Source organism: Lepisma saccharinum, chromosome 14 (assembly GCF_977018435.1).
Source record: "Lepisma saccharinum chromosome 14, izLepSacc3.1, whole genome shotgun sequence".
NCBI lineage: Eukaryota > Metazoa > Arthropoda > Insecta > Zygentoma > Lepismatidae > Lepisma > Lepisma saccharinum.
In genome coordinates, this window is record NC_139242.1 from 60,885,155 (window position 1) to 60,908,877 (window position 23,723).

The 23,723-nt window shown below is 38.0% G+C and overlaps 1 protein-coding gene across 1 annotated transcript in view; it reads left to right on the top strand.

The window, feature by feature from the left end:
• Positions 1-16,561: 16,561 nt before the first annotated feature.
• RecQ4 (RecQ4 helicase) overlaps positions 16,562-23,723 on the top strand; it is a 57,340-nt gene continuing 50,178 nt past the window's right edge. The window contains exons 1-2 of the mRNA XM_083135748.1: positions 16,562-16,759; positions 21,634-22,928. Of these exons, the coding sequence (XP_082991874.1) occupies positions 16,649-16,759; positions 21,634-22,928 (1,406 nt within the window). The 5' untranslated portion in view covers positions 16,562-16,648. The remainder of the gene's footprint in view (positions 16,760-21,633; positions 22,929-23,723) is intronic.

Genomic DNA, 23,723 nt, shown 5'->3' on the forward strand with positions numbered 1-23,723 from the left:
GCTTATTGCCAAGCCAAATGACCTTGAACATTCTCCACGACTACATGATTACGGATATTTCAAGAATAGCCCTGAACTTGGTCGAGGGTAAGCTCGACTCGTGTATAGCTATTCGCCACACAGAATACTCGAAGTTGGCTTATTTGATGTAGACTATTGTTCAAAGTAACATTTGAGCTAATGTACCGAGAGAGGTGTGAAGGATTACTAATGAAAAGATTGCTGACAAGATGGAAGAACAATTGTTGTTCGGTGCCTCTCGTGCTTTATGCTTCAAGGTAATACGCAACCCGAGGCATTTTGGCTCCAATTGAAGTACTATTGTGGAGGAAGTTATAATGACGTAACAATGTTGCATAATAGTCAAGATAAATGATCAAGACAAGGCGTGGAATAAACGTAACATTTAGGTAGAGTTGAGAGGTAATGTAAAGCGTCACTTTTTGGTGTCTCAGTAACATGTTACCTTGTCCGTATTTGCGTCAGTATAATACGCTACCGAAATTTAAAGAGCAATTGTAACAGAATCCGTTACTATGTTTTATACTTGCTTTATATTGATAAACTGGATGATTCATTTGCGAAGTTCTGGAGCTTGAGTTCCGACCTGGTTGGAGGAGGGGGGGGGTGTTCTTTGTGAGTGTCCCCTCATGATCCTTCACCAATGTCATCTGATCCTCATCGTCGCGATTAGCCCATGGTGGCAGAAAAGGGGACGCTAAATAACAAAATTACGATATACCACTTTTGTTTGTATTCCGTTTTTTTCATTTCTGTTCTTCCATCTTTGTACCAGATTTTTGCCTTAATTGTGTTTTACTTTCTCTTTTGTTCTTTATTTTTTTACTATCTTATCTTTCCTCTTTCCTGTATTGTTTTCTCATTATACTTTCTCTATCCTCTCGAACTTCTTACTTTCTCTCTCTCTCTCTTTCTCTCTCTCTCTCTCTCTCTCTCTCTCTCTCTCTCTCTCTCTCTCTCTCTCTCTCTCTCTCGCAATTTATCTCCTACTTTGTAAGGATAAACCCAAAAATGAGAAACATCTATTCTAACATCCTTGGACAGTGTTATATTATCAGATCTTATTGAAATTAAATGTATTGTTGAATATACGTAATTCAACTTGAAATTGCAACGTAAGGAAATATAAATGCATTGATCTTACTCAGGCACGGAATGGGTCCGAACCAATGTCTTAGGAAAAGTAATAATAATATCTAAATTAAAGTAATTACATTTAAATTAAAATATTAATAAAGTATTAAATTAATTAATATTGAATTGTTATTATTGCATCAACACGAATAGAGATATAACAGCACGTACTCATTCTCTACATTGTGTGTATTCATGATCACCAAAATTTGTATAAAAGCAAAGCAAGAATATTAATATCAAATAATAGGGTAAAGGAGGAGAAGTTCGCCACCAAAATGTTTTTCATTTTTTTCCTTCTAAACGAATTGGGGTAGAAGGACAAAATTTATACGATACAAAAAGTAGTCATTGTGGATTATGAGGAATATAACATAAACACTGTGTTAATTATATTTATGACGTAATAATAAAAATACTAAAATGAGAAAAAGTGGCGAAATTCCCGCCACATGCTGGGAAATTCGCCATACTTATTTATCTTAACTTATTTATCATTTTATCGTCAGTTTAAGTGTATGAAATACCAAGTTGTTGCCAATAGCTCAGACAACAAAGTGTAAAACACCTACAAATGACAATACAAAACTGCTTAAAAAGATAAAATACAAACTAATTTGGGAAGTCTGTCAATGGGCACTGCTCTCCAGAAGGACCAGAACTTGGATTGGTTATTGGCTGTGAATCGGAATGTTGTGTGTTACTCTGGCGAATTTACCAGCAAATGCATAGTCGAAAGAAAACAACTTATGTTTACTTGTAGATGCACGCTTTACAAAGCAAATCTTTTCACGACATTCTTACGGTTTGAGGTTACGATATCAAAAATTAAAAGTAAGAAAAATAATTCTTCCTGCCACGAAATGACAATTGCCAACGTAGTCTTGAAATTCGGCACCTTTCTTTGCCTTCTGTGTAGACGCATTCCAAACTGTACTGCTTGCTTGCTAGTTCGCTCACCACACTGCAGATTTCAGTGGAAACAAGGCACATGTTACTTGATTTTTATAGGCATCAGTGAGTGTTTCCAACCTATAGTTTTTATCTACGATTACAAAAACCACAAGTACGGCGAAATTCCCAGCATGGCGAACATCCCTTCTTTTACCCTATCAAATAGGGGAAAGTGGGGCAAAGCGAAATAAGGGGCAAAGTGAAATGATCGAATTGCAAAGCACACACGCAGCGCCATCTTTTCGTTTGCCGATGTATTGTCACCATCACGTACAGGTGCATCTCCCTCATAGGTGGTAGCACGCGACAACTTTTCCTCCGGCTTCAGTAACAAAGAAAGTGTTTGGAGCACATGGTCTTGTAATATTGGCGCCCTGCTTCGTTGCACACTGAGAGGTATGTATTTTGTTAACATTATTCTCTTGATATTTTTATCATTACTTATAAAGTCATGCATCATGTGGCAATGGCAAAATGTGTAAAGACGAAATAAATTAAATGCAAATAATTTATAAACCTGTACTGTGTGCCAGGGGCAAAATGAAAGGGGCAAAGAGAAATGTTATTCCACTTTGCCCCGGGCTACAGTTTCTCGAAGTATCTAAATAGTAATGGTTAGATTTTAATACAATTCCAATAAAATTGTGTATTATTTATGTTACATCTTCTTGTTTCAGGCAAGATGGTACGTAATTACAAACGCAAAACTAATCAGCAATCCTGGACAGAGGAGTCTATGGCTCTAGCTGTAACAGCTGTAAAAGATAATATTATGAGTTTCCAGAAGGCTGCTGACTCATTCGCCGTTCCTGTTGCCACGCTGTACCGTCGAGTAAAACGAGATGGTAAGAGTTTCAATTTGTATTATTTAATACATTTTATTTTTGTAGAACTGCAACTTATGGATATAGCCTAGTGCATTTTAGTGTGTAGGCTAATAAGTTTGTCATTGTTTAATTTAAATCAAATCGTATTGTGAATGAGCAGAAGGCCTAAGTAGGCTTAAGCAATTATGAAGACATTTATCCTCAGTGTGATACCAACTTGAAAACATTAAAGGTGTGACCTAATTTGAAACAGTATTGGATTGAAAAAAGAAATAATGAATATATTAACTTTATTTTTATTACTTTATCTGCTATAAATTAACATTATTAAACAAATTATTGATAAAAGGCCTACATGTGATGAATAATGTAGCTAATAAAACTTATATTTCCCCCCCCCCCCCCATTTTTGACATCAGAAACCCAGCGTGGGGACCGCACCTAAGACTTAGATTTAGGGACTAGTTTCCTAACCACTGTGTCATGAAGCCTGCTGTGCAGCTCATAAATCCCAGCTGATTGGACTGTTAGTTTTTGATTAAAAATTAGCTCTTAACATTGTATAAATTAATTCATGAATGGTCAGTAGGCTATAAACATTCCATCCGTATTTGAAAGGACCTAGACGTGTGGACCTCCACTGTAACACAGGATAATGTTTGGAAACTTTTCAGTCTTGTTGTGAAAATTAAATTGTTATGAGTATAAAGAGAAATAAAGTAAACCAAAATAGACATATTTGAAGGTTCGAGTGACAAACGTAATTACATACAATAGGCTGATACTAATTGTATTAACACTTTTTTTTCTTTATTGTAGTGGACGTTGACCAGTCATGTGAGAAACGACTAGGAAGATTCAGTACGATTTTCACAGAATCTCAGGAGGCAGAATTAGAGGAACATGTCATTCTTATGGAATCACGACTATTCGGACTCACGACGAAGGATCTTCGCTGCCTGGCGTTTCAGTATGCTGAGTGTAATAATATTGCACATCCATTCTCTAAGCAGTCTAGAATGGCTGGTGTAGACTGGCTGTATGGATTTTTGAAACGTCATCCTGCTTTAACACTTCGAACTCCAGAGTCTACTTCTCAAGCTAGAGCCTCATCTTTCAACAAGGTAACTGTAGCTAAATTTTTCGATCTCCTTACAGCACTGATGGACACCCACAAGTTTTCTCCTAGTCGCATTTATAATGTCGACGAGACAGGTATGAACAATGTTCCCAATAAAACTTCCAAGGTTATCAGTTTAAAGGGTAGGAGACAAGTTGGACAAATTTCATCAGCAGAAAGAGGAACAACAACAACTGCTGTGATCTGCTTTAGTGCAGCAGGATACTACATTCCACCTCTTCTTATTTTTCCACGTGTTAGAAATAATCCAGCCTTTTCCCATGGAACACCTCCAGATACGATTGTTCATTGCCACCCTTCAGGCTGGATGCAGACAGATATTTTTACAAAGTGGTTTGATCATTTCATCCATTGTACCAAACCTTCCGTTCATGATCCTGCTCTCCTTATTCTCGATGGCCACGCGACCCACACAAAGAACCTTCAATTGGTCCTAAAGGCACGCGACAACCACGTGCATATCCTGTGTATCCCTCCTCACACGAGTCATAAACTCCAACCTCTAGATGTTGCCTTCATGGGCCCATTAAGCACATTTTATTCTCAGGAATGTGCAACGTGGCTACGTAATCACCCAGGAAAGGTAGTCTCTATAACTGAAGTTGGTGAACTATTTGGGAAAGCGTACATGAAGGCAGCCACCACAGTGACCGCAGTAAATGGATTCAGGTCAACTGGAATCTGTCCTTGTGACCCCAACATCTTTCCGGAAGAGGCGTTTGTACCTGCAGAAACGACGAACAGACCACCTCCAGGTGAGGACGATGTAATTCCAAACCAATCGGCAGTTCCAGGAGAGGCATCAGCTGGTCCATCAGGAGTAGGAGTACAAATAGTTCGCGATGAGCCAAAAGTTCGTCCATTTGACGTCCTAACGGTACAGCCACAACCTAGCACTTCATCAAAAGTGTGTAAACAGGTGAGCCCTAAGGACATCTTGCCTTTGCCTGCAATGATAAGAGACAACAGTATCCGAAAAACATCGAGAAAGACAGGAGTGACAGCAGTTTTGACTTCTAGTCCTTACTTGACAGAGCTGAAGGTTCACAACTCTTCAGCTACAGGAAACAGCAAAGATTCATCATGTAAGAACAGGCCAGCGCGTAAACAATTGTTTGGGGGTCGAGCTCTAAGCAAGGGTAAGAACAAAAAACCAAAACTACCAGTAGGCCTAGATGATGAATCTTCTGATGAGAGTGACGAAGAAGAGTGCATGTTTTGTAGTGAGCCCTTTTCAAGATCGAAGCCAGGTGAGGGATGGATCACGTGCTCCAAGTGCAAGAAATGGGCTCATGAGGAATGCACAACATTTGATAATGAGATTGATGATGAAAACCATTACATTTGTGACAATTGTAACACATAATTAATTGTAATGTTTCACAATTGGTGTATTTCACTTTGCCCCAATTAGTTTTTCACTTTGCCCCATATATGGGGCAAAGTGAAATTTTTGCAGTGTTTATAAATATTGTATGTCTTTCCTAAAGTAAAGATGGCTACATCTCATTGTTTTTATTATATGTAGCCAACATATGTAGGTATTACACTGTGTATTTAGATTTGTTATTTCTGTAATTACATGCGTTTCAAATATTATTATTTGTTAGCTATTTCACTTTGCCCCACCTTCCCCTACATAAAGAATTGAATATTTATTGAACAACAAAAAAGTTGTTAGATCTAGTTAACGAAGAGTAAAGTTCTTGATTACTGTTTTATGCATATTATCACAAGTAGTAATATGCATAAATCTTCTTTGGTACTGTCTTTCAAAGTCACATGATCCCAATATAATCCTTACCTTCCAGTACGTCCAAAGGAAATAAGTGAACATCGATTACACAACAAATGCTAAACAACTGTATTTTCATTATTTAATGTATATACTTTCTAATTCTTTCGGGGGGAGTTCGGATTCCCTTGACCCTCCCCTTAAATACGCCCATAAATTATTTGTATTCCATTTGCCTTAGTGATGTATTTGGTTTCAAGCTATTCTTAACATTTTATTAGCTTAATAAGAGTTATGGCATTATTGTTGTTGCTCGTTTTGAAACTGCATGATCTACTTTATGATCTACTTGTTTTGTAAGGTTCGTCTAAAATACTTAATTAGATGATTGTTACATGTTGTGATCGTACAGAAAGGTAATAATTGACGTAAAGAAAAAGGGAGTTTGTAGACATTTATTTTCGAATACATCATATGCATTAAAAAAACTGCTGCATCGTAGCAATCCGAAATGGATGTATAGCATATAAACTTACAAACTAGGCAAGTGTGACAATATTCGATCTTTGGACGATACATAATGCAAATATTACGTGCAAAGTACATAAATTACATAGCTACATGCTTTTTCCGCCTTTTGCGAAAAGCACTGTCTTATTTGGTTAGCGATAACAACCGCCGTTGTAAACAATCTCTATGTTCTGCTCCAGCTGAACTCAAGAACAAGAAGTGTCTCGAAAACGGAAGTGCAGAACCACCATTGCCAACGGATATGGTAACTGACGTAGGTTTGTACTGTTCTAGGAAATGTAGGACAATGGAAAACTTGAAAGCCTGGTATTGCTATATTCATGACTATTTAGCTTACGAAGAAAACACGAGTTTCACCAAACCGGGCAGGGGAATACGTACTAGGTTGTTTGGGAAAAAGTACTGAAGTCATGAAATGCAATTTTACAGCAGACATTTTTATGTTTATCTTTATAATAGAAAACATTACAGACATGATCTACGTGTTGGATCGTGCCGCCCCGATGGCGTAGTAGTGACGTTGCCGCCTTGTAATCAAGGGATCCCGTGTTCGATACCCGGTGGAGGCACAAGTGGTTCGGATCCCAATTTAAACTGTAGGCCCAGTCCCTATTAGCCTTACTGTACATAAAGTGGACTTAAAACACAAACTCAATCAATAAATGTTGGATCATCACGGTTTGGAATCTTACAACATGCCCAACATAAAAAAAAAATATTTGCAAAAATATTATCTTCAATAGGAAATCGCAGTCTTGGACTTATCTACCTTTTCCCGAGCACCGTAGAATTACTCGTGGAGTGTTAAGATCATAACTTCCTGTTCTGCTGCTACTAATTTCATTGTTTCAAAGTAAGTTGCATTTTGATATATATATATATTTATATTGAGCTACACGGGGAGATCCAGGCTTGATTCCCGGAGTGGGTGATCCAAGGTCGTAAATGTCCAGCCTTGTCCACACACAAAGCGGCTCTGGGGTTCACCCAGCCTCAATTAAATGTGTACTTGGGTGGCAACCCTAAGGGCGGCCGGAGCGTGGTGCTGATCACATCACCTTCAACATGGCCGAGATCGATAGATACACGCTAACGTTTGTGAAACTTTAAGTAGGGAACATGTTTCCATTAACTTTATTAATTAATTAACTCTTGTTTAACTTTGGATTATGCTTCCATTAAAATGGATGAAATCATTTAACTTCAAGAAAACATGTCATTGTTGGTACGAGGGTCACTATTTATATTTTGAGCCTAACAATGAAAAAACAGGAATTTGGCATTGAAAACTGCTTTATTGTTTTTCGAAGTATTCTCCTTTATGGTCAATACACTTTTGCATTCGTTCGAACCATTTGTCAAAGCAGTTTTTCCAATCTTCTTGAGACACCTCCATAATATGGTTTTTGAACGCATCAACGGCGTCTTCCGCCGACGAAAATCGTTGTCCACGCAATTTATTCTTGACATTCGGGAACAAGAAGAAGTCATTTGGTGCCAAATCAGGACTGTACGGCGGATGACCCATCAATTCGATTTTTTGACTGTTCATAAAGGCGGTTGTTAGACGAGATGTGTGACAGCTGGCATTGTCTTGATGAAGAATGATCCGACGGCGTTTGTTTGTTTTCCGTATTTCACCGAAGACCTCTGGCAAACAAATTGTTGTGTACCATTCAGAGTTGACCGTTCTACGTTCCTCTAAAGGCACAGTTGCCACATGAGCAGTTTTCCCGAAAAAACAGGCGACCATTTGTTTCGATGTGTTTCGAGCGCGAACAACTTTTGTTGGATTGGGTTCATCTTGAAACACCCATACAGTCGACTGCTGTTTACGTTCCGGCTCATATGCATATATCCATGATTCGTCACCTGTTACAATCTTATATACGTCTTTTGAAGCACCACGATTGTATTTATTGAGCATTTGTTTGCACCAATTGACGCGAGCGTCTTTTTGAGTTTTTGTCAAATTGTGTGGGATCCAACGAGAACATACCTTTCTCACAGCTAAATGATCATGTAATATTTTATATATGCTGGTGGAACTAATGCCTATGGTTGCCTCAATCTCACAGTATGTCACATGACGATCTTGCAGTATTAGGTTTTGCACAGCATCAATGTTTTCTTGAACAACAACTGATTTTGGACGACCTTCGCGAATCTCGTCGGTGAGCGAATGGCGGCCACGATTAAATTCGTTATACCAGCGTTTCACAGTGGCAAAGGATGGGGCTTCATCGCCAAATGTGGAAGTAAGTTGATCGATGCACTCTTGTCTTGATAATCCACGTCGAAAATCGTAAAGAATCATCGCACGAAAATGTTCACGAGTTAATTTCATTTTATTGTTGTCGCGCAATCTCCAAGGCAACATAAACAACACAAATGAAGCTATTGACAAAACATTTGAAGTACGTTATGGTCAATAATGTCAGACGATTCCGTGCAAACATCAAATCGCGCCTAACTTCAATCAGTGTTGCCAAGGCTCAAAATATAAATAGTGACCCTCGTAGTGCTAGTGATGATGCGATCATATACTCATACTTGGTATAAAACAGGGCTGAGCGAAGGTTTTATTCTTAAAATAAAATAAAATATGAAACAAGTACTTTAATGATTGCATTTAAACATATAAGCTACAGTAATCGAAAGTAGTAGTCATATGCATTGAAGCAGAAGTTATATGCAAGAGAAAAATTAATGAACATAGTCATGGACAATTTGCCGAGCAATACTCGTGCATCCCACTGCGTATCGTGCCGCTACGATGTGAAATGTTACTCTTGATTAGTTCGTTCCGAAGTGACATGTGTCGCTCGATGTGAAATCTCCCTCAGATACTAAGTAAGACCTTATTAACATTCTCTCGGGATATAGATCAAGTTAGTTCTGAAAGTTTTCCAAGCTGTCGAGAGCTGCATATCTTCAGAGATTAAAATTCAAACAGATCCTCCGGTTGAATCAAACCGTTCTATATTTTGGTTGATTGATTAATGTTTTAAGTCCACTTTATGCACAGTAAGGCTAATCGGAACTGGACCTATAGTTTAAAATGGGATCCGAACCACTTTGTGCCTCCACCGGGTATCGAACCCGGGACCCTTTATTAATTAATTTTGGGTAGGAAGATTCCTGTGTAGGCTGTGGTCCTATCGACTGCAAAAATGATCACACTCTAGAAATAGCTATTCGCTTAAAAAAAACATATTTAAAGATTTCGTTATCCCTGAAACAAAGTAATTTCGTGAAATAACTATTTATTTCCCTTTTTTTTTTTTAGTGTCAAGTTGTATTAGTTCAAACGGGCGGGTTTGTTTAATAATCTTTGGAACACGTAAATGTTCTTGCTAAAATTATAACTTCTAGAGACCGTGACACCGGACGTATTAAGTTCTAATCAGTGGAATGCGTTTTATAAACATTCACGAACTTCACCCTAAAATCTGGTTGTGTATCGTATGATATTAAACATTGATAAAAATAATATATCTCATGTGACCTTGCTGATAGAAATTGATTACAGAGCAGCTTATTTAATTGATATATGTGTGTATGTATGTTCGTGTGTGTGCGTGTGTTGAGAGAAGAGAGGGGAGCACAGATAGAAAGGGAGACAGGCAGGTGATGTATGAGCGCTCTCTGGTGCACATGTGTAATGTGATCTTAAGGTTATAGAGAATTTGCAACAACTCCCTGAAGTATAAATAAATGTCGTTACCTTTAGTTATAAGTAGGATATACTGTGTAATATGCCAGAATCTCACATATAGAGCTACAAAATATTTTTTTCTGGATTTTGGATAGGGCGCCTCTCCCCGCCCTACCATTGACGACGCCTGTGCGGTGAAGCCATTATTATGATATGAATTGGAACTTGGATTACATCATAACTATTTCACAATGAATGTTTCATTAACATTCTATTACATACGTAAGAAGAATGAAGCTTACTGCACCATTGTTTTTTGCTTCATTTACAAATTTCAACGTTTTATCACGTTACACTGTGTGACCAACCTAGAATGTACATGTATTCGAGGCGTGGAAAACACTGCTTGGTGTGTTGTATGGTATTTTTTCCTTTAGTTCGTACACTTTAATATCAAATTTTCTTAATCGGAGAAGCAAAAACTTCGCGTTTTCAATTGTAAGCGCAAATTGTAAAGTGCAAACATGTTGATGTTCGCCGGTATGGACAAGTAATGTGTGTCTACATGTAAAAAAGCATAGCCTGTGTTGTATCTGTGGTCGATGTAGACTATGTAACAATGAAATATATGTAGCAAAACATTAAAGTGGCGAAGCGTGACATCTTCACGTTCATCGCAAGATTTGCCAAACGTCAGGGTCGATGTTTCAACGGGAGGAGGGGGGGGGAGGTAACAATATTTCTCTGCGATAATTGCCAAGGTCATTGCCAATTCTATGTAAAAGCTCATACCACAGATAGATTTTACGACTACAAAATGCATAATTGTATCCCATACGATGAGAATTATTAAATATGATTATATAGTTCAATATATGTGGAAATAGCAGACATTCGCAGTGGCGTGCCCGGGATTTTCGAAAGGGAGAATTACGTGTACTTTTTTTTTCAGTAATCATTCCTCATTTTGCCATCTTTTTCTACCTTTGACAATCTTATTTTTATATTGAGCCTAAGCAGGGATTATGACCCTCACCAACCCTTCCTAGAGCACGCCACTGGGCACTCGAAAGAATCAGCTGTAGACATGGGAATGGGGGCTGAAAAAAGGTCTGTTTTGACCCAGACCTTCAAGAGTGGGGGGGGGGGGAGTAGAGGTTGTTGGACCATGTCGTAGGGTCTGCCAGTTCGGAAGCGTTCGACTGTTCTCGGCACCGGCAGAGACCAGAGAGATTCGCCCCATTCTGCGATGAGCTGAGTCGTCCAATATCATTGCCTTCAATAGGAAACTTGGCGGGAGGGTTCTGTGCGAGGGGTAGTACCGGGCCCTCATTTCGATGCGCTAAACTTTAGGGAATCTCTTCCGTATTTCGAACTGTTTCATGCTGTTGCTTGGCTTATTTCGCACAAATATGCGAATATCCTGACTTTTTTTTTTTTAGTTCTTCTCTAAAATTTTTAAAATGCAATATTTTTTAATATGCCTGTGCAAAACACCATGAGACCAGCGCAGGATTAACAACGGGTGTTGTGGAAGTTAAATATAATTATGCCACGTTTCATTTTGTTGAAGTGTGGGAAGTATCATTCACTCTTTTTTACAGTATCTTTAACTCTTTATAAATTTAAAATTTTCTGGTACTATGTGCCTGCCATGCCCAATATGAACAAATAACGTATAAAGGATTTTATTTTTGAGCCAACTTCCGCACTCACACTGGTGTTTCGGGTATTATCCTGCCGCCAACTTTTAGAATAATTTAAACATACTTAATTCAGAAATTTCAAACGTTTTAATATTATTTACTTCCTTAGTATTATTTGATTTTAAAACCTATCCCAGATAACAAAATCCATACCCATAGTAATTGGTTCATGTGCATGTTTTAAATCGTTTTTAACAGGAATGTGCAGTGGGATCCATAAGTATTACCGTGCAAATTGTCCATCACCATGTTCGTGCACTTTATTTGACCTAATAAGAACTTCAAGACTTAAAAGAAAACTCAAAACAAGCTGTTGACAACTTCTGCATCAGCATACATAAAATCTATTGCTTAAAAACACATAGGATGTAAGAGAAAAATTATTGAAATTAGTCATGGACAATTGCACGGTAATACTCATGAATCCCACTGTACAAGTGGAATGAATCAGTACAAACTTTTTTGCACTCGATTCTTTTTAAATAAGCACACTCCTAAAAATAGCATGTAACTTCCCCATATTTTCCAAGAGTTTAATTCATTCCCAGTTATGTCCCTTCAATGCATCTTTGATAAAAATTATTCTTATGATGATTAATGGAAAGTGTACATTCCTCTCACTTTGTGCTACAATTCACTCCTTTATAAAGTATTTTTGTCCAAGGTGCAGTTCGAACAACATCGGATTAAAATTCCGTATAAAGTGTAAGTAATTATTACTCTTACCTTACGATTGACACGTTTTTTTCTCTACAAATGCTTTACGCAAATTTTGTTCTCCTTGCTTCTGCTTTAAAATGCCAAAGGTTATCTTTGTCATGAATGGTTGAGTCGCCAGCTATGGGTTAAGGCAAAGTCCACGTTCGTTAACCAGCTTAGCAAAGATAGACAGGGATACTATTACCATGTTGAAGCTAATTTTAGGCATTAACTGGACTTTCTGACACCACTGGCGGCGAATGAAAGATTGAACCGGGAGAGTTGGTGGATATTTTCTGTAAGAAATTATCTACGAAAAAAAAGCAAGTTGAAAGTTGACTACCCAACCTAATACAATGTGCAATATCGAAAAAAATAACATTGACGAATGACGACATAGTAAGCAACACTTACTGAAATCCCCTCTCTCGCCTCTTTCTTTTTATCGTTTTCTCTCCATTTCCAACGCCGAAGTTTCCGGGTTCGAGTCCTTTCATCACTGTCACCTAATCATTACTTACCCTCATCGTCGCAATCAGCCAAAAGTGGAAGAAAAACGACGTTCAATAACAAATACAATACAATGCAAAAGTTTTCTCTCCAACACCAGTCTGAATTCCGCCTCCTCCATGGAGCTTCCGTTCTCTATCTCCTCATCAATCTAAGTCAAGCATATACTCGTACACACGGACAAGTGGAAAAAGTCAAAGGCCACGAGTTCTATTAAAATTTACGTTAGACACACAGGTCGATTGGGAGTGTATCTGCAGTTTTAGGTATTAATGTGTACCTGTCGTGTTTTGTATTTTGGTCATTGTTTAGGGAGATTTCACACCGAAGAGACGCGACACGCGACACGTGTAGCTTCAGGATTTCACCAATCGAACGCAGGCTTGTGCTTCCTGCCATGTATCTACGCTGTGAAACGTTGCTGTTGATTTGCTCATGTGTCGCGTGTCGCTTGTCACTCCTGTCTAAAATCTCCCTTAGGCTTACCCTGATGATGGATTTGGATTGATGAAGGAACATAAATGACACTTTCCGTCACGTCAGAAATGACAACGGACCGTTCAGGCTCGTTATTTTTTTATCTAGATATTTCACTACATTTTCCTTTCCAGTGTGAACTAAATTGTTAATACTCTTTAATAGTAGCTCTATATATTATATAATGCATACTCCCCGATGGCGCAGTGGTAGCGTCGTCGCCTTGTAATCAAAGGGTCTGGGGTTCGATATCCGATGGAGACACATAGTGATTCAGATCCAACTTTAAACTGTAGGTCCAGCCCCGATCAGCCCTACTGTGCATAAAGTGGACTTAAAACACCAAATCAATCAATCAATAGCATTCATACAACCTTTCCCTCAATGTTCAGATGCGTTGTTGCCGTGAGGGGGCTTAGCAGAGTATGATGTCGTCTATGTTACCTTCATCTTTTGTGGTTTCTGGTTTTCGTTTTCACTCTTTATTTCTTAATTATTATTATTTTTATTTGCCGTGTCTTGTGGATTCGATTGTTCAAGTGAGTCAATCAGTAAATCCAATCCCTGATCATACGCAAAATAACAACATGGAAATATTATCTTTTACTTGATTCTTAGTATTATTAAAAGAGAATATTGAAAATAAGTATATATATATATATATATATATATATATATATATATATATATATATATTACAGTTGGGCGAGCTGACTATTATCCACGATATCCATTTATATAAATTTTAAAAAGGAGAAAAAAATTCAGAGGATTTGTGCCAAATGTATTCTGTGCTATTTAATTTTTATGAAAATATTTGTAATATTATAGTGGAACCACAAGCAAAAGAACCTGCGCAGACCCGCGATTCCTGTGCACCGTACTACCGCGTGGAGGGGAGGGGCAGAGTGGAGCATGCTTCCTTATGGCCTAAGTTGAATGGAACAAGGGGGAGCTGCGCGAAGACTTTTCGTCGAAGGTTCTCTTGTTTGTAGTCGCTCTATAGTCGTTATTTCGCCGCTCTAGTAACCTAGAAACCTTCGGTTGTAGAGCGTAAAAGTATGCGGCACGGGAGTGAGGGACAGAAATGTTTTGGTCGGAACGATTTCGTGAGCGGTAATTTTTTAAAATCGCGACGTTCGGGCCGGGAAAAATTACAACTTCCCGGCTAATTCAGGAAATTTTCGGTACGGGAAATATTCGAATTTCCCGACACTGGAAATCTCGAATTCTACACGCCATTTTTACCTTAAGTCAAAGGTTACCAAACTTTTTCGTTTCACGGCGCCCTTAGTGTTACAAGATCATTCCGCGGCGCCCAAGTCAGAATTTAGGCCTCTTTAACACTTGCAACGCTCAGTTACTGTGGTTAGGTTGCTTGCTTGCTTCAAGTTAAAATTCAAATTCAGAAACATTTTACATGTAAAGTACACTAAATAAGCACATATTTGGAACAATCATATCATTGATTGGATTTGATGCGATGGTCTGATTCTAAAACCATGTGTACCCTAAGAAATAAGTGTCATTTCAGTGAAAATATTGGAACAATGCAGAAAACATTCACTTTTGTAATTTCTCGATTGTTCGCGATCCCCCAAAATCGGGAAATCATTTCCCGAAGTCGTGTTCGAGACAGGACCCCCCGATCCCGGTACCGACTTTTCGGTGTCCTGCATACCCCTTGCACAAATAAAGAAGTACACTTCTTTGTCTGTGCCCCTAGTCAAAGAGAATTCTACATTTTTGTTGCCCACCTCAAACCTAGTCAGGATGTTAGTTCTTCGTTAGTTCTCGACAGTTCTCATAAAATTTTCGTTAATCCCCCAAATACATAGAAACTATTAAGGAAATAAATGGGTCTGGCAAACTTCACATCTTTACGACCCATATTCATCTTCGAACCGAAAACCATCCAGATCGATTGATTTTCTTTAGTTCCCTCTAGTTCTCATAAAATTTTCGTTAGTTCTCAAAATTTATCCAATTTATTAGCCGAATAAATAATGGAGGTAATTTGCAGTGTCCCAATTTTCACACGGAATTTTTATCAAAAACTTCTCCCAATTGGTAAACTGTAGGGAATATGAGTCAGTTTTGATAAAACTTTCGTCATTTTATTCAAGAAATAAATGGGTGGGCAAAATGAATGTGAAGTTGACTCGACCCATTTATCATTTCAAACCGAAAACCATCCAGATCGATTGATTTTCGTTAGTTACGGTAAAATTTTGATATCCGCAAAACGTATTTCTTCAATTTTACAAGAGAAATTTCTTACCGAACTGACTTTCCGTACACTTTTGAAAGGTCGTGGAAGTGTTTTTTTTCCCATCTCTTAATTTATTTCGCCGTAAATCATGTATTTTTGAAGATTAGTGTCTCTCCGATGCACGAAAGCTGTTGCCTCTATGTCCTTCCACTACGTGAACCAAATGCTGCGTGCGTTCGATGATGTAACCCCCGGTCCGTGTTTCCAACCACGCCGTTGTTTTGCAAGAACATGACAATTTTGAAGATGACAATTTTAACTATGTTTGCCTAACCTAACCGAACCTAACCTTACCTAACCTTGCCGTGCATGGTTCGTGGGGCTATTTATGAATGGTTTGTGGGGCTACGTGCATGGTTCGTGGGGCTATGTGCATGGTTCGTGGGGTTTTCAAAGCCGGAAATAATACAAAATCAATAGCACGAAAGTAGGTATTTTTCGGTGAAGATGGTTGGAAACACTGCACACCAACTGATCATAGACAACGCTAGTCAAGATTTGCCCGCCATATTGTGTGTAACGCAACCGAAAAACGAACGAACAATACTCGATATGTGGAAAATTGAAATTGTTGTCGTGAAAAAACGAAATACCACCTTCAAGAATTCTTAGCAATAGCAATGCAGAATACGTTAGTACGTACCAATGTTAAAAAGAAGAAAATAAAGGAATTTCAGACGTTTGGCGGATACTGAAATGTTAATCTTTTGTCATTTTATCAAATGTATCCAATTTATTCACTGAATAAATTATTGGGCGAAATATGTTGGATATAGTAGTACATGTGAAATCTACACATTGTGACATTTACGGTGTGTGTATTAGAAATCCAGCTATAAGAAGAAATGGAAGCGGTTACAGCAATTTGTATAATCTGTGAGTTCAGTTGCCGTCGGTGTTTCGGCGGGAATTCTGATGAATTTTTCCAGCGTTTTAAATTATTGTTAAATTTCAGTTTTTACTGTTTTGGACCCATTTCAAAAATGGAAAGTTCCCAAAATTCCGCTTTGAAGCATTTTTATCAAAAGTGTAAATACAAACTCAAACTGTGGGAAGAAGAATTTAGGAAAACTAATGGACGCAATCCTCTTAAGGTTAGTACACGGACTTTCACTTGCATTCCGTTGGTTTTTCTTTTCTTTTTTTAGTTTTTGCAAAAATAATTTTCAATTGTAGAAATTAAAGATCCTTGTGTTTAATTTATGTTTATTTATTTATTTATATTTATTACTAAACACAACAGGCGAATGCCCAATTACAGTGTTCTACATTTCTTATTTATCTTTACACTCAGTATATCAGATCTTTACCACCATGTACAATATATATAAGATACAGATATAATATATTATAAATTACATAAAATATGGAAATAAAATAAGCAAGGATAAATCAAGGATAGAAGTTATTTACATTAAAGAAATATATTAATTATGTGTGTAATAAATGACCTGTAAATAATTGACACACTAGAAAGTACGTACATATATGTAATTGAGTATAAACTACGAAAGAAATATATATTTACAAATATTGCGTTTATGTTTACATTGTTGACATTTATTCTTCCATTCCTTGAATAACATTTTTGAATGTTCCAATAGGCATGTGAAATATGTCTAATTTTGGTTCCCTTTCGGAACATCTGTTGTACAGTTCACACATTCTCCTGATAGGTGATTTATTTATAATGTTCGATCTTCTGTTACTACAGTAAAAGAGGCCCCCTTTGGATCGTGTCTTGGAGATAGGAACACGTATGTGTATTTGTTCTAGAAGATGTTGCACTTGAATATTATTGTTCATGATTTTGTATAAGAAACAGAGCAATTGCATCTTCCTTCTTTTGCTGAGAGAAGGCAGGTTGTGGTGTTTACAGAGGGAAGTGTATGATTCATATCGGGGATATATGCCTGTTTCTTTATAAGTGGCGTACCTTACGAATTTAGACTGCAGCATTTCTATTTTATGCGTGTACTTTTTGTCCTGAGGAGCCCATATTTCTGCTGCATATTCTACTTTGCTTCGGACTAAAGCGTTAAATATTATTTTCATTATTTCTTTGTTCATAAACTCTTTACTCATTCTAATTGCGTACCCTAGGTTCCTGTGTGCCTCATTTACGACCCTTTCAACATGTGTTGCAAATGTAAGTTTTGAATCAAATGTAACTCCTAGATCTCTCATCTCGTTAACCCTTTTAATTTTTGTGTTATTTATTTTGTAATCGAATTCAATTTGCTTTCTGTTGCGTGAGTATGTCATCGTGCAGCATTTTTCTATGTTCAGATTAAGATCATTTATTTCGCACCACTTTGTTACTGTATTGATTTCACTTTGTAAGGATTTGCAGTCATCAATATTACAAATAGTCTTACCGAATTTCAAGTCATCGGCGTATAAGAGTCTGAATGAGTCACACAGGTACTTTGGTAAGTCATTGATTAGAATTAAAAATAACAGAGGTCCGAGATTCGAACCCTGGGGGGCTCCTGAGAAAACTGCGAACTCTTCTGTTAAAATTCCATTATAAGATACGTTCTGCTTACGGTCTTTTAGATAAGAAGCAAAGAAATTTAGTGCTGGTTTGGAGAGGTCGTAACACGAGAGTTTACTCAACAAGATATCGTGGTTTACTCTATCGAAGGCTTTGGATATATCTGTATAGATGACATCTACTTGCTTTCTTTCTTCTAGATTAGTTGCTACGAAATGACTTAGGAGGGATAGGTTCGTAACAGTGGATCTACCCGGGACGAAGCCATGTTGGTTGGCAGATATTACTGGGGATATGTGTGACAACAATCTTTGATAAATAATACTTTCGAAAACTTTTGCGGGCGCAGACAATAAAGATATGGGCCTATGCTCCTCAATGTTACCGGTGCCACTATTTTTGGGTACGGGACGCACTGTAGATGTTTTCCATTTCCTGGGAAATACAGATGTGGTTAGGGAAAGATTGAATATTTTCATTAAGGGTAGGGCTAATAAGCTTGCACAACCTTTTAACACGTAGGGCGGAATGCCGTCAGGGCCACAAGATTTCTTTGGTTTTAACTTTTTTATTGCCTTTTCAACATCATCAATACTGATTAAAGGTAATAGAAAGGACATTGCACCCTGTCATGAAGTTATAGTTTTTTGTTGTTATGCAATAACACACAAAATACTCGAATCCATTTTACGAATTGAATTTTGGGTAAAACTTTAGTATCCGCCAAACGTCTCAAATTCCTTTTTCTTATTTTTCACATTGGTACTAGTGTATTCTGCACTGGGTGTGCAGTGTTTCCAACCTTCTTCACCGAGAAATACCTACTTTCGTGTTACTGATTTTGTATTTATTTTTCGGGTTCGAAAACCCCACGAACCATACACATAGCCCCACAAACCATTCATACATAGCCCCACGAACCATTCACGGATAGCCCCACAAGCCATTCATAAATAGCCCCACGAACCATGCACGACAAGGTTAGGTTAGGCAAGCATAGTTAAAATTGTCATGTTCTTGCAAGACATCGGCGTGGTTGGAAACATTGACCGGGGTTTACATCATCGAACGCACGCAGCATTTGGTTCACGTAGTGGAAGGACATAGAGGCAACTGCTTTCGTGCACCGGAGAGACATTAATCTCCAAAAATACATGATATACGGCAAAATAAATTAAGAGATGGGAAAAAAACACTTCCACGATCTTTCAAAAGTGTACGGAAAGTCAGTGCAGTAAGTAATTTCTCATGTAAAATTGAAGAAATATGTTTTGCGGATACTAAAATTTTACCGAATTTTGAATTGAATTGTTGTTTTAAGTCCACTATGTGCCTCCACCGGGTATTGTACCCGGGACCTCTTGATTACAAGGCGACGACACTACCACTGTGTCATCTGGGAAGCCCGAATCCATTTTACGAGAATTGAATTTTGCTTCAACTCTTCATATTCAATTGCAGATATACAATTAGGTTTAACAGTAACTTAATCGAACATCTGTGCTTCCCAATGAGCAGGCGTTCTTGGTCTACAGTTGTCTCAGACACTAAGTAGGTAAGGTAAAATGTAAAGTTTCCTGTACATATAGCACCGTGCCATGAAGGCACATTGAGGGCACGAGGGGGGAGGGCCCCACATTCTCGATCACGGCCATTTTGGAGGTGATGCGATCAGCACAATGCTCCGGCTGCCTTTACCTTCCCTCTTCTCCCAGGTACCCATTGATTTGAGGATAAATAGGTGCTGGCAGATTTTCATGGGAGACACTAAGGGGCACAAGTCCCTTTTGTTTTATTGCGATTTCATCATGTTACGTATGCATTTTTGACATGGTTCGAGTTACATCTGTTAACACAACTGCAGAGTTTTAGCGATTACTTACTGCGCGTTTCCTTGACATGGGTTTTTCACTTCCATATATTTTATATAATTCTTGTGGCCAAAATGTCTCGAAGATTTTGTTCAATACGTGCTTTCGTATTTAAGTTAGGAGGGCCAGGTTTAGTTCCCTTAGATTTTTAATAATAACCCTAAATGCTTTTGTGGTTAGGTTAGGTGGGTCAGGTTTAGTTCTCTTAGCATAAAAATGACAGAGTGACTACCTTTACCACGTGGTGAATAGCTTTTGAGCTATTTTCTCCAGATTTGAACTGTGCGTGTGCATCATCTACAACCTGGCTTTCGCTGCTACACGGATGTGTATATTCTTTCATTGTTGATGTGTGAAGCTTACTTCGGCGTGCATTTATTTTCTGCAGGAAGAATACTTTTTTTCTGCATGCCATGGAGTTGGAAAGATACCGCAAGGTGTTCTGATATGGACTAGTGCTGCTAATATGGTCACCTGACATAAGTATGAAGGGGTATTACTTTCCTAAATGCTTTCGTTGTTTGGTTAGGCATGTCAGGTTTAGGGCTATTAGCATTAAAATTACTTCTGTAAATACTTCCCATAGCCTGATCATATAATTTCTGTCTTCAGCACTTTCTGCTATTCTCACTACCAGGTCCCGGCAGTAGTTGCACACATTTTTAAAATAACTTCTTAGCAGTAAGTTCAGCAGCACTGCCAATTAATATAGTAAAATGAAAGTCAATGTTATGGTATGATTCAGGTAATTACTTTTGTTGGTGAAAATAGTCACATATGCTGTTCTTACCACCTGTGTAATGTGATTTTTAAGTTGTTTCTTTTTCAAACATAAATAACTTTTTCGAAATTCAAACAGTGCTCATTACTTTAAGGAAGGTTCAAATTTCAATGATTGATAAAATTCTACAATAATAATTATTCTTTCTGCTAGGAGAATTTGAAAAATCATGAAACAATTAGAACTGTTACCCTCCAATGGATTTCCTGCTAGAGACCAGATTTTAAATGATCAGCTGTTGGAAACATGTTAGATATTGATGTTTAGATATTAGATTGTTAGATATTGCCTGTACGTTCTAATCAAGGATTCTGAGGATCAATACCCATTGGGAGCACATTACATTGATTGGATCTCGCTGAGGCTGTCCTGATTAGGCTATCTGTACATATCAAATTTTGCTGTAGTTTCGAATGTTGTGGTAATATGTTAACAATTATTACAGCATTGTGTAGTCATACCTCATGAATATTTTTTCAAAACTGAGAATGCAGCTTATGGAATCTCCAATGGTTAAGGCAATACAATGCTCTGAATAACTAGTAGGTGATCCAGGTTAAATTCCCATATATGTATGGCATCTAAGACTGACATAGGAAAGTGCAATATGATGCTGTTCACGCAATCATCACTAATGTCAAAATTCCAAGTGTGTTGTCATGAACTTCTGATTGCTTTCACTACCAATTGCAAGAGTGGACTTAATGATGGGAACATTTTAATAATAACAATGTTTCTGTTTCTGCTAATAATCACTTTTGTTTCTGTAATAAAGAATTCTCTTCTTATCCTGAGTTAGTAATGTTTTTATTTTTGCAGGATGACATCAGGGCAGCAACACCACAAGTCAAAGAACTCTACAAAAGATATTACAAGGCCAAACACAAGCTTCAGAAAGATTATAACCTCTCTCAATGTGGATTCGAAGAACAGGAAAATTCAAATGTATTCAGTAACTCCATGGAGGAAATTCAGAGCAATGCAAAATCTGATTCTAAACCATCTACCACCGTGAATGTATTGAGTAACAGCAGTAAGTCTCCAAGGAAAGTTCTTGGTGTTATACAAAGCAACACATGCCATGAAAACAATAAAGATAGTACTTCAGTCTTTGCAAGTGCCAAGCCAGTATTGAAGCAAAAGCTAAATGTGTCCGAGCAAGAAAATTTTGACCTGCATAATTCAAGTAAATCTGACGTAAGCACAGATGGCAGTTCTGTTCCGAAAAAGTCCAATCCTATCAAACGATCTTCGTCATTCCACTTTTCTGAGAAACTGTTCCTCGGTTCAAAGTTCAGCATCAAGAGAAACCCCAGAAAGTCTTTCTCATTTTCCCAGAAGCCAAAGAGTAGTTTGTCCTCATTGAGCTCTGAAGCTAGTGATAATAGTGTTTTTATGTCAGATAGCACATGTGAAAGTTCGCTCTTGCAATCGTCTGCTTGCACTGAGACTGAAGAGGATAAGGATTTCAAAGTGACTGATGCAGAAAACAGCACAGACCTCATTTCATCATTTTCCGAGGACAAAATTAAACCCAAAGTAACTTTGATTACGCACACTACATCTCACCAAGCTGTTAGCATTGTACACAGTGCCCTCACAAAAAATCGAATTTCAAATCTTGCTCCAGTGAGAAAGTTAGACCCGGGCTGGTTAGAACGATGCACGCAGGTGAACAGTCTAGACCGCAGGACTAGAAAAGATAGTTGTGATGATCACTCAGATAATGATGTTGCCACTCAAGATTGCCAAGCACAAAATTCAACGCTCATGAATGCGCGTGATGAAAACCAGACAATGGACTCTACTCCTAGTTGCAAACCGGACAGCGAATCATACGTGCCAAACGAAAACAGTGACAGTGAAGAGATTATAAGCGACTCTGACACTGAGAATAATTCGTCGCTCACTTCAAGAATATTGCCAATGAAGAGGAAGAGGGACTGTTCTCCTAGTTTCAGTATGGTTAACAAAAGAATGACTCAGTTGGGTGACACTGAAGAATATGTACCAACCGAAAGTGTTCCAATGGACTGTGGGAATTCCAAGTCAGGACGAGGTCTTGGAAAGAAAGGCCAAAGTGGTGGACTTTCCAAGAGAGAAATATTAGAAAGGTAAGATGTAGTTTCATTTTATTATTGTTACTAGTTTTGTCACCACATGGTGTGACTTGGTGGTTCCACAGAGTGAAATGGTTCTGTAAAACAATGGATGGCCATACGTGAAGACTTAGTTGTGAGTCCGTGCTTCTCTAAATGTTGCAACACTTAACCCCCCCCCCCTTTCTTGTTATGAAGAAACCTCATGATCAAATGTAGAGAAATATTTTTGCAGGATGAGAAATATAAAAATACATGTGGGGCATTCCATCGTTACGGGTGGGACAAGTGGACTACATTTTTGATATTAAAGTAACGTAACGCAACTCCCATGCTGCGTTTGGGATCGAACCAAGAACCTCTAGATTGAATTGGGTGATGCAGTTATTTCTCATTCATCTCTCAGATGGTTATCACTCGCTTGGCCTAAATGTGATAAATGCAAGAGGTTACCTTTTAAAGGAATGGCGATAGAAATTAGCTTAGATTGGATATGGGTTTTATACTCTCCATGACTGAACCGATATGGATTGGTTAAGAAAAGGATATTACTTGCCTTACAAATATATGAAGATTGTTCCCACGCTTGTCCTCTCAACTATCACTTGTCTCTTGTCACACACCATCGTCCAATAGTCGTTCCCCACTTTTTTCCTCTCTCACAATCCGTAGTCCTTACTCTCTCTCGTATTCTCGCCAACTGATCACACCTCCTGACAATTCCAACACTCATGCCACATACGACTTCCAAGTCAATCACCCGACCTTTGCCTGATTACTTATTCAGCATTCCTTTCTCTGATACCTGCT